The sequence below is a fragment of the Panthera pardus genome, unplaced genomic scaffold (genome assembly GCF_024362965.1).
Source record: "Panthera pardus isolate Hobbes unplaced genomic scaffold, ASM2436296v1 HiC_scaffold_17, whole genome shotgun sequence".
NCBI lineage: Eukaryota > Metazoa > Chordata > Mammalia > Carnivora > Felidae > Panthera > Panthera pardus.
The window spans coordinates 22,356,159-22,370,250 of record NW_026526732.1 but is presented as its reverse complement, the minus strand read 5'-3'; the positions used below and the strand labels follow the sequence as shown (position 1 = coordinate 22,370,250).

The 14,092-nt window shown below is 39.0% G+C and overlaps 1 protein-coding gene across 5 annotated transcripts in view; it reads left to right on the top strand.

Moving 5' to 3' along the window:
• PHACTR2 (phosphatase and actin regulator 2) overlaps window positions 1–11,193 on the top strand; it is a 273,198-nt gene extending 262,005 nt beyond the window's left edge. For all 5 annotated transcript variants that reach the window (XM_019425083.2, XM_019425077.2, XM_019425076.2 and 2 more), the window contains one exon: window positions 4,569–11,193. In XM_019425083.2, the coding sequence (XP_019280628.2) occupies window positions 4,569–4,584 (16 nt within the window). In that variant the 3' untranslated portion in view covers window positions 4,585–11,193. The remainder of the gene's footprint in view (window positions 1–4,568) is intronic.
• The last annotated feature ends 2,899 nt before the right edge of the window (window positions 11,194–14,092 follow it).

Sequence of the window (14,092 nt, the reverse complement as noted above, 5' to 3'; positions counted from 1 at the left end):
CTGATGGCTCAGAGCCTGGAGCCTGCTTCCGATTCTGTGTCTCCCTCTCTCTCTGCCCCTCCCCCGTTCATGCTCTGTCTCTCTCTGTCTCAAAAATAAATAAAAACATTAAAAAATTTTTTTAAAAAAGAAAAAAGAAAAAAAACGTAGGTAACTTCAATTTTGAGTCATAGGAGAGCTCAGAAAAAAAAAAGTGGACCAGGAGTTTCAGTGTACTTCAGGCACAATCACAATAAATCTATTTATTGCTCCATCAGTTGGAAGCCTAAAGCCAAACTGTCATCTTGTCAGAGAGGCAGACTTCTCAGGAGGTAAAGCTGAACTTCTCACATTTCAAAAATGAATGCAAACCATTGAGTTGTAACAAATGTAAGAGCAATTTGCATTTTTAGTACCTCTAACCAGAGAATTTTGGAGCTGAATTGGAAGAAAAGATGGCGCCTTTAAACAGAATATAGGGGGCGCCTGGGTGGCTCAGTCGGTTGAGTGACCCACTTCTGCTCAGGTCATGATCTCACGGCTTGTGAGTTCGAGCCCCGCATGGGGCTCTGTGCTGACAGGTCAGAGCCTGGAGCCTGCTTCGGATTCTGTGTGTGTCTCTCTCTCTCTGCCCCTCCTCGCTCATGTTCTGTCTCTCTCTCTGTCAAAAATAAATAAACATTAAAAAAAAATAAATTAAAAAAACCCAGAATATAAATTTCCTTTTCTGATTGGATAGTTGAAGAAAATATATGAGGTTTTGTTTTTAGTTTTTGTTTTATTTGTTTGTTTATTTATTTATTTATTTTTTACCAGATCTGGCAGTCCATATGAAGAGAGGGTACATTCTTTTTTTTTTTTCAATTTTTTAATGTTTGTTTATTTTTGAGAGAGAGACAGAGACAGAGAATGAGTGGGGGAGGGGCAGAGAGAGAGGGAGACACAGAATCCAAAGCAGGCTCCAGGCTCTGAGCTGTCAGCACAGAGCCTGATGCTGGGCTTGAATTTACAGGCTGTGAGACCATAATCTGCACCGAAGTCGGATGTTTAACCGACTGAGCCCCCCAGGCACCCCAGAGAGGGTACATTTCTGACCCCTGGCTTTGTTAGCATATTATTGCCTCTTATTGGTTGGTCACCTTCTTCTCTTAGCTGGACCCGGAAGCCATGCTGATGGCCTGTGACCTTGCATGCAGTGCAGACGTGGAGTTCATTCTCTAATGGGACCCATGGGCAAATAGTGCCTGCAGGAAAAAACAAAAAAGCTTTATGGTGTCCTGCTAATTTCTGGAAATTAAAAGCAGAATGCTTTCTAGGAAAATGCTGGGCTTTAGAAGGTTTTACATCTCTTCTGCGCCACTGACTGCTCACTTTGTTGTGCATTTCAATTATTAATTCACCTTCTTCATCCCACAGGCATTACCAGTGGGAAGACCTAGCCCGTCATGTCATGTTTCCCCATGCTTGTCCTTTGAATCCAGTGAAAATTAGAGCATTGTGGAATGTCTGCTGTACAAAGCCCAGCAAACTAGGAGAGGGCTAAAATAATTGCTCACTTCGATGAGTTTGTCTTTAATTCCTAGAAAAGCTGAACTTTGATGGCTCAAGGTGTGAAGGTCCTGCAGCTGTAGTCTATTTGTCTGTATTGTCACGGCCCCCAGGGTACCCGCTTCCCTGGTGTGGTAAGGACAGTGCTTGTGTGTCCTGTGAGGAGGGAGCTTGTACTGCTCATTTCAACCCCAAGGACATCACTGGATTCGCTTTTTCTAGTAATTGCAAAAAGTTTGTGCTGAGCCCATTGTCCTCGAGTTCCCTTTGTAGCAAAAGGCAGATGTTTTTGAGAAAACAGTGGCAATCAAAGTGTAGCCTGGGATGGGGAACAGGACTTTTCTCTGGTCAAAATTGATCAGAACTAACGGACAGATGTAGAAATCTAACTGATTGCCCCTTCCATTACATTCCACCCAGAGGGCACCAAGAAGACCCTCTGAGTGAAAGTATGAGTGAAGGCATGTTTTGTTCTCACAGTCTGATGTAGGTTAGTTAATAATAGAGTCTGAAGCCTGGAGCCTCCACTTACCAGCTTTGTGCCTTGGGCACATGACTTAGCATCTCTGTGTCTATTTCCACATCTGTACTGAGGGGATACAGAGGTACATACCTCATAGGATTGTTTTGAAGATGAAACTAGGTAATAATATGTATAGCACTTGGACTTGTGCTGGGCACAAAGTAAACATTAGTACTTTCAGCTGTTATTATCTACTGTCTTTTATATTTTATATAAAAAGGTTGGTTTAAGAGGTTTTCAATTACTCTTTTGAAATATTTTTGTAGAATTTCTGTGTTTTTCTTCAGGTTATGGTTGACTCTTCCTAGAAAGCATGATGGAATGTCCTACCATATTGGGTATCGTAGATTAATATAAATGTAATTGTAGTTAATTAAGGAGGAGCCTCATGATTGGACTCTTCATTTATAAGAATTGTTTAAAGAGAGTTTATCAAATAATTTTCTAAATGCCAGTATAGATGTATTCAGGTTTTTATGCATTCCATAAGTATTGATTGAGCACATAGAGTGAGTCAGACTCTGTTCTGGACCCTGGGAATTTAGAACATGTCAAATAAAGTCCTCACTCTTACATGGTTATGTTCTACTGAGGAAGACAAACCATTACAAGTAAACAAATAAATAAAAATGATAATTTCAGTTTGTGCTAAGTACTATCAAGAAAATGTAAGGGCGCCTGGGTGGCTCAGTCGGTTAAAACATTGGACTCTTGATTTTGGCTCAAGTCATTACCTCATGGTTCGTGACTTGGAACATTCTGTAGGATGTGTTAGCATCCTAACAGAGCCTGCTTAGGATTCTCTCTCTCTCTCTCTCTCTCTCTCTCTCTCTCTCTCTCCCTCTCCCTCCCTCCCTCCCTCCCTCTCTTTCTGCCCCTCCCCTGCTCTCTCACTCTCATAAATAAATAAATAAATAAATAAATAAATAAATAAATAACATTTTTAAACAAAAGAGAATCTAACAGGATGCTATTAAAGGGACAAGAGCGGGTGTATAGATAGGATGGCAATGAAAGGGGTGTCTTAGGGAATAAAACCTACTGTTGATTTAGATGACAAGAGGAAGCTGTCAGCAGTGTTGGGGGAGAGAAAAACATTCCACCCCCAAAGGGAACCAGCTGATTTCAAAGGCATAGCTAGTGCAAAGGGCCTGAGTTGGTAAGGATTTTGCATGACCAGAAGGCAAAAACAACACCCAGGTGCCTAAAACAGGAACATTGTCTCCCTGTAACCAATGTAGATTCACGTACCTCCCAAAGTTATGGCCAAGGCTGGCAGTAGGAATGGAACTCAAAGTGGATACATCCCTACTTTGGTCACAACAAGTTTGCTAACTTTGGAAAGCTTGGTATATCTTATTTTTATTTTGAGTTTTGGAAAGTCAAACATGCAAAAATAATATAACAAGCCCCATGCATCCATCATGCAGCTTTTCCAGTTATCAACTTATAGCCAATCTTGCTTCAGCTGTTCTTATGGCTTTAATTTTTCACTTTTTTCGTGCTTTGATTTTACATGACAACATATTTTAAGTTGTCCAGTGTGCCAGATATCGTATTCCATGATTAAAAGTGATGAAAAGCAAGTCTTTCCTCCATGCCATACAATCTTAGTGGAGGCACACCTACATAAAGATTGTATACCGTGATAAGTAACTGGTATAAACCAAGTGTTATGGGAACACAGAAGAGAAAGATGATTAATGCTTCTTTGAGAAATGGAGGAAAGGGAGTTTGGAGAACTCACAGAGTGAGATTGCAGGAGTTGGAGATGGGAAGGAAGATAGGACAAAAGGCAGAGCACAGAAGTGGAGAGTATTTGGGGGCTTAAAGTTTTTTTGTTTGGTTGGTTGGTTGGTTTTTGTTTTGTTTTGTTTTTTGAGAGAGAGAGAGAGAGCAGGGGAGGGGCAGAGAAAGGAGGACAGAGGATCTGAAGTGGGCTCTGCACAGACAGCAGCAAACCCAATTCAGGGTTCAAACTCAGGAACCGTGAGATCATGACCTGAGCCGAAGTCAGATGCTCAACCGACTGAACCATCCAGGCGTCCCCGGAAGTTAGGGTATTTTGGAAGTAGTAATAGAGATCTAGCTAGAAACATGGGTTGGGCCACATCCTGAAAGGCTACTGTAAGAAAGTAGCCTTTCACTTTCTTAATCCTTCTATAACTTTCTTAAGCCTTCTATAACTAAGAACCAGGTGTAATCAAATCCTGTATGAAACATCCCACTCAGCTCAGTACAGCTCACAGCATGATGCTTAAGATTTGCTATGTTTTGTATACTGATTGCTCTGTATCCTCGATGATATAACCAGAAAATTTTATAGAGGGGCTGTCTCTGCTTTCCAGCCTAACATTTGTAACAGTGTTCTGTTATGCCAGTAATTTATAACAGTAATTCCATTGGGAGATGTCTAGAGCTCCCTTTAATATAAACATTGCTGTACCTTATTCGGTTTACCAACTACAGAGTGCATTTCTATACCATAGACTCACAGAGTTTCTGTTTCTTCTGTCAGGTTTCACCGTCCATAAAGAAGTGTGAGACTCTGGAAACATAGACTGGTCATCTTTGGGGGAAGCCTCTCTTCCTGAAAACCTGATATTGCACTGGGATTTGAATGTGTGTGTTTCCGTTTAATTGGGGAAGGAAGTGTATGGAAAGTGCTCCCCACCTATACAGCCCAGATAGGGCCAACAAGCAAAGGGACAGGTGCAGTGACTCTGCTGTCCAGCATGTGTATTGATGGTAAGCAACACCATGGTTACACCAGTTATTCTCCATCAGGAGTTTTAATCAAGGAAGATGAGCAGAAGACAATCGCTGGGTCCTTGTTACCAGAAAGCCAAATTGTAGAGTGTGGGTTAAAGAGAAATGGGGACTGGAATTGCTGGGCACTGGAAAGGGGTAGGGGTTGAAAATCAGAAAAGAAGAGAAATATTTCATTATGTTAATGAAGAAAAGAAAAAAAAATCAAGGCATAAATATTTTTGAAGTAGGCTTTTGGTAGCTGAGAACTTATTAAGGGATTTTGGAATCTAATCACCCAATGTGGATTCCTTAAAGACCAGATCCTAGAAGAATATTCCCGTTTCACCGTTATGTTGGTGCAGTATACTACCATTATTTTATGTTGTGCCAGTGAATCCAATTGCCAGAAATAAGTCCGAGTGTTTTCATGCATCTTTTTCTTAAATGCAAGAGACGTTTATTGACTCTTAACAAGCATGCCTGCCCAAATTTTGTTGCATGTTTCAAGTAACATAGCTATATACACACTTTTTATTTTTTTATACTCCTTATCTAATGTACCAGACTTCTACAAGGATAACAGGACTGGGAATAAAGTCAGATGAATGTGACCCTATAAATCTGTAGGAAGCTCTAGAAATAAATCTTTTGGTCTTTCCCTAGCTTGATTATCTTCAAAGTGAAAGCAACTATGCTTGATCTAAGGAAGATAATATTGACAATCACAACACCTTTTTCAAAAAAAAAAAAAAATCTGAATCCAAAGTTAAAACTTAAATGCAAGTGTTCTGCCAGCAGTTAGGTCTGAGTGGGGATGGAAAGGACTACTCACTTTCAAGGCTGCATTAGGTTGGATTGCTGCTATTAAAAAAATTAAGTACATGGATCAAAAAAATACTCACCCAAAGGCTTAAAAGAACACAGGGAATTTCCGCTAAGTGGCAAGTGAGGAGAACCTCATTTTATATTTTAAGAGTCTGCAGGTTACATCCGTAAATATAGCATTGACTTTCAGTGCAAAAGAATCAGTGAGCTTAAAGTTTGGAAGTCATGGAAGGTTTCTCTGGGAGTCTACACTCAGTATTGAGACACCCTCATTTGCCATCTTGCCGTTTTTCATGGAGTCACGGGCACAGCATGGCTTCTGCTCCCAAACACATATGATCAGATGTAAATACCCCTTGCATTTAATTGTTCTTTCATGATTGTTTTGTGCTCCTTGTATTAAAAACACATGAGACATATAATAACAAGACAGGACATGGTAGACTTGTATTTTATTCTCAGCGCTCAGGCTAGAATTTTCTGAAATGTTTCTGGTTCATAATATGGAAGACTGTAATTTGCAATTTCAACCAAAATAGCAAACATTTAATCTGGGGGATAAGTTTGGATCCTGTCGTTCATTTGTATTTTACAGAACCACTTGAAATTGAATGATTTTGCTTACGAATAAAAACTTTTAGCCCCAGTTGGCCTATTACAAAAAGCTGGGACCATTTTATAACCAAGAAAAGAAGCTGCCCTTCTTGCTGCACTCAGCTGTGTGCACGAAAAAACCCAGATTCTTCACTGTTGTCGTTTTAGTACTAGTACAAGATGAACTTTTGCTTTTGAAGAAAAAAAAAATTCTGCATGCCCAAGTGTTTTTTCTTTCTGGCTGAAAGGTTTGCGCATGTCACGGTGCTTCGATCCAGCCATGGGCATTAAGTTAGTGCTGATTCTTGCCCAAGTCCTCCCTTTCCTTATAATATTATGAGATGATCACTTTTGTGTCTTGGGAAAAAGTCCAAGGAATGTAATGTTATTTTAATTTTCTAATCTTTAAATATTACCTTAATTCCTAGTCACAAGGCCTCTATAAAATGCTAAATATAAGACATTTATCACTGTTTTGGCACTCGAGATACAGGTCATGGCAAGTCTCTATTTGGTTGATAAAAGGAACAATTTTTTTCCCCATTCGTGGTGCCTGTGATGCAGTTTTTTAATAATCTACAATGAGATGCACCCAGTTCAAAAATGACACTCTGGTCCTTCAGTCTACTGTCTCGCTAGTACGATAGGTCAGATTTATGAACTACTCATACTTTTTCTTCGTACCGATTGACACATTTAGAGAAAAGTTTACACGTTAGAAATGAAAAAGCCAAAAATACTAGCACCGCTAGTCTAATATTTAAGAACCACCAATTATGTCATGAGAATGATTCTTTAAATAAAAAGCTGTGGAAACAATCGAAGGGTTATGAGCTAACCTGTATTTTGCAGAATAAGGTTCTATATTAATAGCTAATTTGAGGAGACGGAAACACTGCATATTCACCTGGCAGCCCATCCAGAGGTCTCTTGTCTGGAAGACCCAAAAGAATGCAAAGTTGTGGACCACCCTATGCCCAATGCCAGCATTTCTGCTGTCCAACCAATAAGCTGCGATTCTATGAAGAAAATAAATATGTGCATGAATCGGGCTGTTGTAACACAAACCAGGCTGTTCCCTACTTAACGTGAGACATTAGGCTGACATAGAGGAAATGAGTTTTCCTGAGTCCCCAGGATATGATTAGGGAAGCAAACAAACCCATATCCAGGAAGATCCCAGGCAGGAAAGAACAAGACAGACTGTAAAACACAAAGGGGCCATCTCGGTCTTTTGAAAAATCAAGCAAAAGAGCATTAACATTAAGGTTGTAAGAAGACGCCATGGGCTTTATCAGCTTCTCCATGGTCTGACACAATTAGTCCTCTGGTGATCAGCGTGCATTTAAAGCAGCCCTGCCTGATAATTCCCTGTGTATGTGAAATGTCTTGCATTTTTTTATGTTTGATATGATTTACCTTTATGTTAATTCCTTAAATTATTTAAACCAAATCTACAATATTCAGAGGAACATTTTGGGTATCTGAATAGCTGTTCTAAGTGGAAGAAAAAGCAAACTCATCCATCTTCTCTGATTTACCCAGAAAAGCAGACTTTCTGGTTTCATTTTCATCTCCTTTATTAGCATAATGATTGTAGTCACTTATCTTTCTCTAACGTTAGTAAATATATTTCTGTTAGAAACTTCTGAAATGTAAGTGGAAATCTATTTAAGACAGTAAAGGAATTGAATGCACCCTTGAAAGTCATCAAATATTGAAAATGAGAGATAATTTCTTAAAACCTGTAATTTGGGTTTCACACCCTGCGGTTAATTCAGTGCTGCATTGGTACTTTGAAAAAATACAGTAACTTACACTTAAAAGAGAAAACAGTCTGCATTAACGCTGCATATCCTGATACATACCACGTTTTAACATGTAACAGGCATTGTGTTTATACCCAATAGTCAGAGACAGCTTGCAAAAATGATACCGTATTCACAATAGAAGACAGCTTTGCCTACCACATAGTTGTAGGTGCACATTTAAAGAGTGAAAATGCTCTTTTCCTCCTTTCTTGCTCAAAAATTTCTTCAGTTTATTATTCTTTAAGTGGTCCCAGCAGTACATTAAACATAGTGAGAAGCCTTCCTCAAAAATAGGTGAGATGGAAGAAATATACGATTATGTCATTTTCATCAATATGGTAGCTAAAGCATTTCTAAATTCCAGCCATATTATTACCCCTAACCTTACTAGTGAAAGTATATGATTTGTGACAGGAATTAATTTCTTCACATCATTGGAGTATGTTGTGAGCCGTAAGGAGCCGCTAGGATGCAATTTATTTGCAGAGTTGTCCCTTGGCCTCTTGAAATGGGTTATGTTCCACTATTGAGTATTTGCTGTCTTCTTATTGGCAGGATGTATCACACTGTTTTGCTTGGCAAAGCAGAATGAACTTCTGGAACTGAAATATGTCCTAGAGGGGAATGCCATGGCAAAAGTCATCATCAAATTAATAGGACCATTTTTCTGAGAGAAAACTTATCTTTGGGTAGTTCAAATTCAGATTTCCAAGAGCTTGGCAGTGACCAAAGGCTGGTGGGGACAAAGGTAGAATACTCCCAAACCATTCTCACTTTCACTTTCCTTTTACTTTTGGTAATAATTAAGCATAAGCTTTATATGAAAATGGGAATCACCATAACATTTCTAGAAACCAATGGAAGCATAGCTCATAACGTCATTTCAAATTAACAAATCCCGTATACATTCTGCAAGATTTCTGGCATAAAATAAAATAAAATAAAATAAGAGAATCCTGTGGCAGCTATTCTCACCAAAAACCAACCCTACCGGCGAGGGTCATTTTTAGCAATGCTAGGATTTACCGCACAAAAAATGTCATCCAGCTTGTCACGTTGCTCATGCAAGGTGCCCCTATGTGCAGAGCACTGTTGATCAGTGTTTCTCAGTGAGGGTGCCTTTGACATTTGGAGCTGGGCAATTCTTTGTTTACAGAAATGTTCCCCACGTTGCAAGACGTTTAGTATCCTAAGCCCTGCTAACTAAATGCCAGTAGCATGCCCAGTCACTGTAAAACCAAAAGTCAGAAGCCCTCCCCAGTGTTCAAATGCCCTCCTAAGGCCGTACCACCTCCCGTGAATACCCCTGTCTAGTGCGGTTTGAGGACACACAGGGAAACTACCTATTTCAAAACATCGTCCTGACTGCCTTGCATTACTTTGGGCCCTGAACAGTTTCCTTCCCTTTTACTTTTCAAGGCTTCTGCTCCAGGGAAGCTTTGGTTTGCCAGTTCTTCAGGGAGGAGGTTGTCTGGCAGTCTTGTCAGTTCGAGCGGGCAGTCACTTGGCTGGTCCCTCTTCTGTTCAGGAGAAATTTCAGATGAAGCCAAGTTTCTTCTCGGTTTTGGTCTCACAGTTTCACTTCAGAACTACACTGCTGATCACAATCTTTGTCAGTGTCATGAGGATTGAATTGTACGGCTTAATACACAACTAACAATCCACGTAAACAAAGCCTGTGGTCCATGAAAATCACCAGTAGATTTCACCTGGTAAGGCACATCCCTTGAGTTACAAAGTAGTCACCTCTTTCCCCTCTTAAAAAAGCATTTAATCTACATGCGAATGCTTGAATTCGCCCCGTATAAATATAGTCATGCAGTTCAATTTTACTAAAATTCTGAAGTATGAAGGAAGTGTGGATTAACTGGATGGCATATGTATTGTTCCTACTTCGATGATGGTCATACACAAAACAAGATGAATTTTACCTAGGTGAAACATTATTAAACTATGCGAACGATACATAAACACACGTATTCTCTGTCACTTTTTATCACCAAAACTGAGTAGTAAATATGTCCTGAAATAATATGCATGAATGGTGGCTTATAGAATGGAATAATTTAGCCACTAAAATTTTTTTTAATATTAAAATTTCTAAATAATCTTTTTCGAGACAGAGCAACTCAGAGTCGATAAAGGTGATTATATTGTGAAGATTTAGATGGTGCTTAAGAATTCTTAGCTTGTTAAATACCAGTATTTTTTTTTTCTTTTTAAGAATAAATTAAAGGGAGTAAATGAGGCAGAATGCCACTGCACCCTCAGGTCAATTTCATGGTATATATTAAAATGCCAATAATATTTGTGCCACTTGCCAATTTAGGGGACTTTTCCCTTACTGGATGCTTTTATTATAGTTTGACTGTATCATTACATTGCTTCGAGAGCCTTCACAAAGAGATGTCACCATTGCAGTGCTAACTAGCATTTGAAAACAATCCGAATAAATCTAGGGTCAAACCACTTTCCTTACTTAAAATATAGGCACTAATTTTTATTTTTATTTTTTTTAATATTTCTTCTGTGGCTTAGAAATGTGCCAGTGTGTTCCAAACATTCTGCACCAGTTTCACCAGATGTAGTACCTAGCAAAAACCTAACCTGTCATTTTGTTCTGTGTCAATAGTGACCTTCAAATAAAGCACTATATGCATTCTTTTGTTATTTCAAGCTTTGGTTTAAGTGGTTAAGAGTGGTAAGCTGTGATCATCATCAGACTGACTGAATGATTCCTGATTTCCAGTGACTAATCTAATTCTACATATTACACAGGTACAATATCTGTGACTGTAAATAACTGGAACTATACACTGATTAACATGACAGTTTCTCTTTTTGTTGTTGTTGTTCTTGATCTGTACTGTATCATAGTATGTGGGTAGAAATACCTCCAAGTATACACAGATATGTATATGTATTCCACTATTGCAACCTGAAAGACAGACTATGTATTATCTTTTTTTATTCCTTACTGGTGTTTGTGTTATTTAAAAAGCAAAATTATGCTCTCCTTAGTTGTATAATATTATAGGATACTTTGCTGTGCACAATTCCAAGTGCCTTAGAACATTGTTTAGCTTTCTTAAGTATATATAAATGCATATATGTATAAAATTGGGAAAAGTTACCTCAATAAAATCATTGGGAAATCCCCAACTTTAGTTTCTTCCAATTCTATTGTATTGAGATAGTGCTCGGTATTTTTTAATTAAAAGCTCACTGAGTTCTCCCCTGTAAAGCAAGAATAAGGTAGTTCTTCTAATTGTTTATTATTCCAACTGCACCTAATTCAAAGATTTCTGTATGTAAGGTCTTGTGATTTGTACTTTTTATTTAAAATATCTGTCTAAGAATTACTGCGCGAAACAGCAACTTACAGTATATTTTTAAAACTTGCTTTTTTTTTTATATCTGAGGATATTTGATGTTGATGTTTTTATTGACATTATACTGTGTAAAAATAAAAGCTAGTCCCTTTAGAGTTTATAATACAGAAAATAAACAAACTTCCTCATTATGCTTACTATTTAATGTATTATAAGCAAAGAGAGGTTGGCAGCATATTTTGGCCAAAAAAGGAATTGGAATATATTTATCACTTTTTCAACAGTGGTTACAGATTGTAACTTAGCCTCCCTCAACTCTGGGATAAGGGCAAAGGTATGAGAGGAAAGTTGACAAGCAATTTGTGTATCATTATCCTAGATAGAAGATATATAAGAGAAGACTGGGACTAAAAAGATTCTTTAAATTTTTTTTTTAATGTTTGTTTTTGAGAGAGACAGCCATGAGTGAGGAAGGGGCACAGAGAGGGAGACACAGAATCCAAAGCAGGCTCCAGGCTCTGAGCTGTCAGCACAGAGCCCGATGTGGGGCTCAAACTCACAAACAGTGAGATCATGACCCGAGCTGAAGTCGGATGCTCAACCGACTGAGCCACCCAGGCGCCCTGGGACTAAAAATTTGTAAAGTAGGTTTGAGAAACTGTCCCTAAGTATGCTATTAAAACTTAGCTATACATCCCCAAGGTAAGTATAATAGTTCAACAAGTACTTCCCATTTTTGCTCACACTAAACTAGGGTCTACATTGAAGCATTAATTTCTAAAACCCAGTAGAGGTAAGAAATAGATAATTTTTTTTTCATTTTACGTAACACCGTGATGGCATCAGATTTATTGTGATTGTCTCTTTGCTGGACTCCAACTCAGACATCTGTATGGAGTGGCTGTCACTATGCTGCTGTCCACATGGAAGCCAAGTCCTTGCTCATTTTATGGCTTTTGAACTCTGCCCTTTAACAGGTGGTCACTAAGAGTAGAACACATGAAACTCTAGAGAAAGGCTAAGAACCTAAAATTTGTGTGAAGGCTTTTTTGCTCTTTTGCCAAAACAGGGACCATTTCTAGGGTTTTAAGGAGAAAAGCTGTAGATAACTTTCACAATTAGAAAAATATCCTAAGGTGGAGAGAACTTGCATTTCAATGCTTGTTAACTCAAGGATTTGTTCCCGGATGGACTTTTGACCTCAGCTGGCCCAGGTCACTCTGAAATAGGAAGCACTCAACATTTGGAAGAATTTGCCCCTAATTATCAAGTAGGCATACTCAGCAGCTCAACCTTAAGTTATAAGTCATCTTCTCCATTGTCAATTTAAATCTGTTACCTCTTTACGTTCAGCCCCTTGATTACCTCTGAAATCTTGGTCTTTGCCTGAGTCTTCCCCAACCAATCCGTTCTTAATCCTGCTACCACATTATTCTTCCTAAAGGATAGGCCTCATATAATTCCTTCTTAGAACTTTCCAGTGAGTCCCCTCTGCCTACTGAATACCTCCCAGGTGCTTCAAGCTAGCCCTCAACATCTTCTGTGGTTTCACCATAGACCACAGTTCCAGATTATTATTTTATTCCTCACTCGGGCCTAAGTGAATGAAACTCGTTGTTTTCCAAATAAATACATCATGCATTCTTCCAACATCACAACTTTGCTTAATTGCCATTCCCTCGAGCTAGAATTGTCTCCTGTTTATTAACATCCACCCATCCTTCTAGGAAGGGCTCAAATGTCTTCTCCAGCTATTGCATTGTAGTTTCTTTAAAGTGTTCAACACCAGGGGCTCCTGGGTGGCTCAGTCTGTTAAGCATCTGACTTCTGGCTCTGGTGATGATCTCACGGTTCATGGGTTCGATCCCTGTGTTGGGCTCTGTGCTGACAGCTCGGAGCCTGGAGCCTGCTTTGGATTCTATGTCTCCCTGTCTCTCTGCCCCTCATACTCTGTCTGTCTGTTTCTCTCTCTCAAAAATAAAGGGATGGAAGACTAAAGAGCTTAACAATGGCTAAATTTTGAAGGTCCTTCTAACCTTTCTAAAAGAGTTTGAAATTTATTCTTAAAACAAAGAATTTTAAGCTCAGGGGCAACACCCTCAGATTTGCCCTAATTACGCTGGCTATAATGAAAAGACTGGATTGGAGGAGGCAATGTTGGAAGCATGAAGACCATTACTGTTGCCATAATCTGACTGGAAGATTATGGTGGCCTCAACCAAGGTTTTAACTAAGGGAATGAAGAGAGAGACATAAATTCAAGGGACAGCTGAAGGGTAAAAGTGATTGTTGCCTGTGGTAAATGAGGGATATGGAAAAGTAAAGACTATACCTATGTTTTCCGTTCGGGCAACTTGGTGGATGATGGTGATGCCATGTGCTGAAATAGAAGGCAGCAAAGGTAAGGTTGTGTGAGTGGGGAGTGTGGGGACAGAGAGCCAGGCCAGGAGAGTGGAGGAGGTATGGAGAGGTGAGGCATTTAATTTTGGACGTGAAATTCAATTTGGATTGTCTGTCTGTTGAGACACCCACATGTGGGTAGAAGTAAGTATTCAAGTGGATATATGAGTCTAAACGTCAGGAAGAAGGTCTGGCCTACATAGAGGAAGTTGAGAATATTAGCACATGTAACAGAAACTCTGGAAATGAATACACCTCCCTAAAGATAATGTAGCTGAAGACTAAATAAATTAGTACAATGAAATTCAATGAACTATTTTTTCTTCACC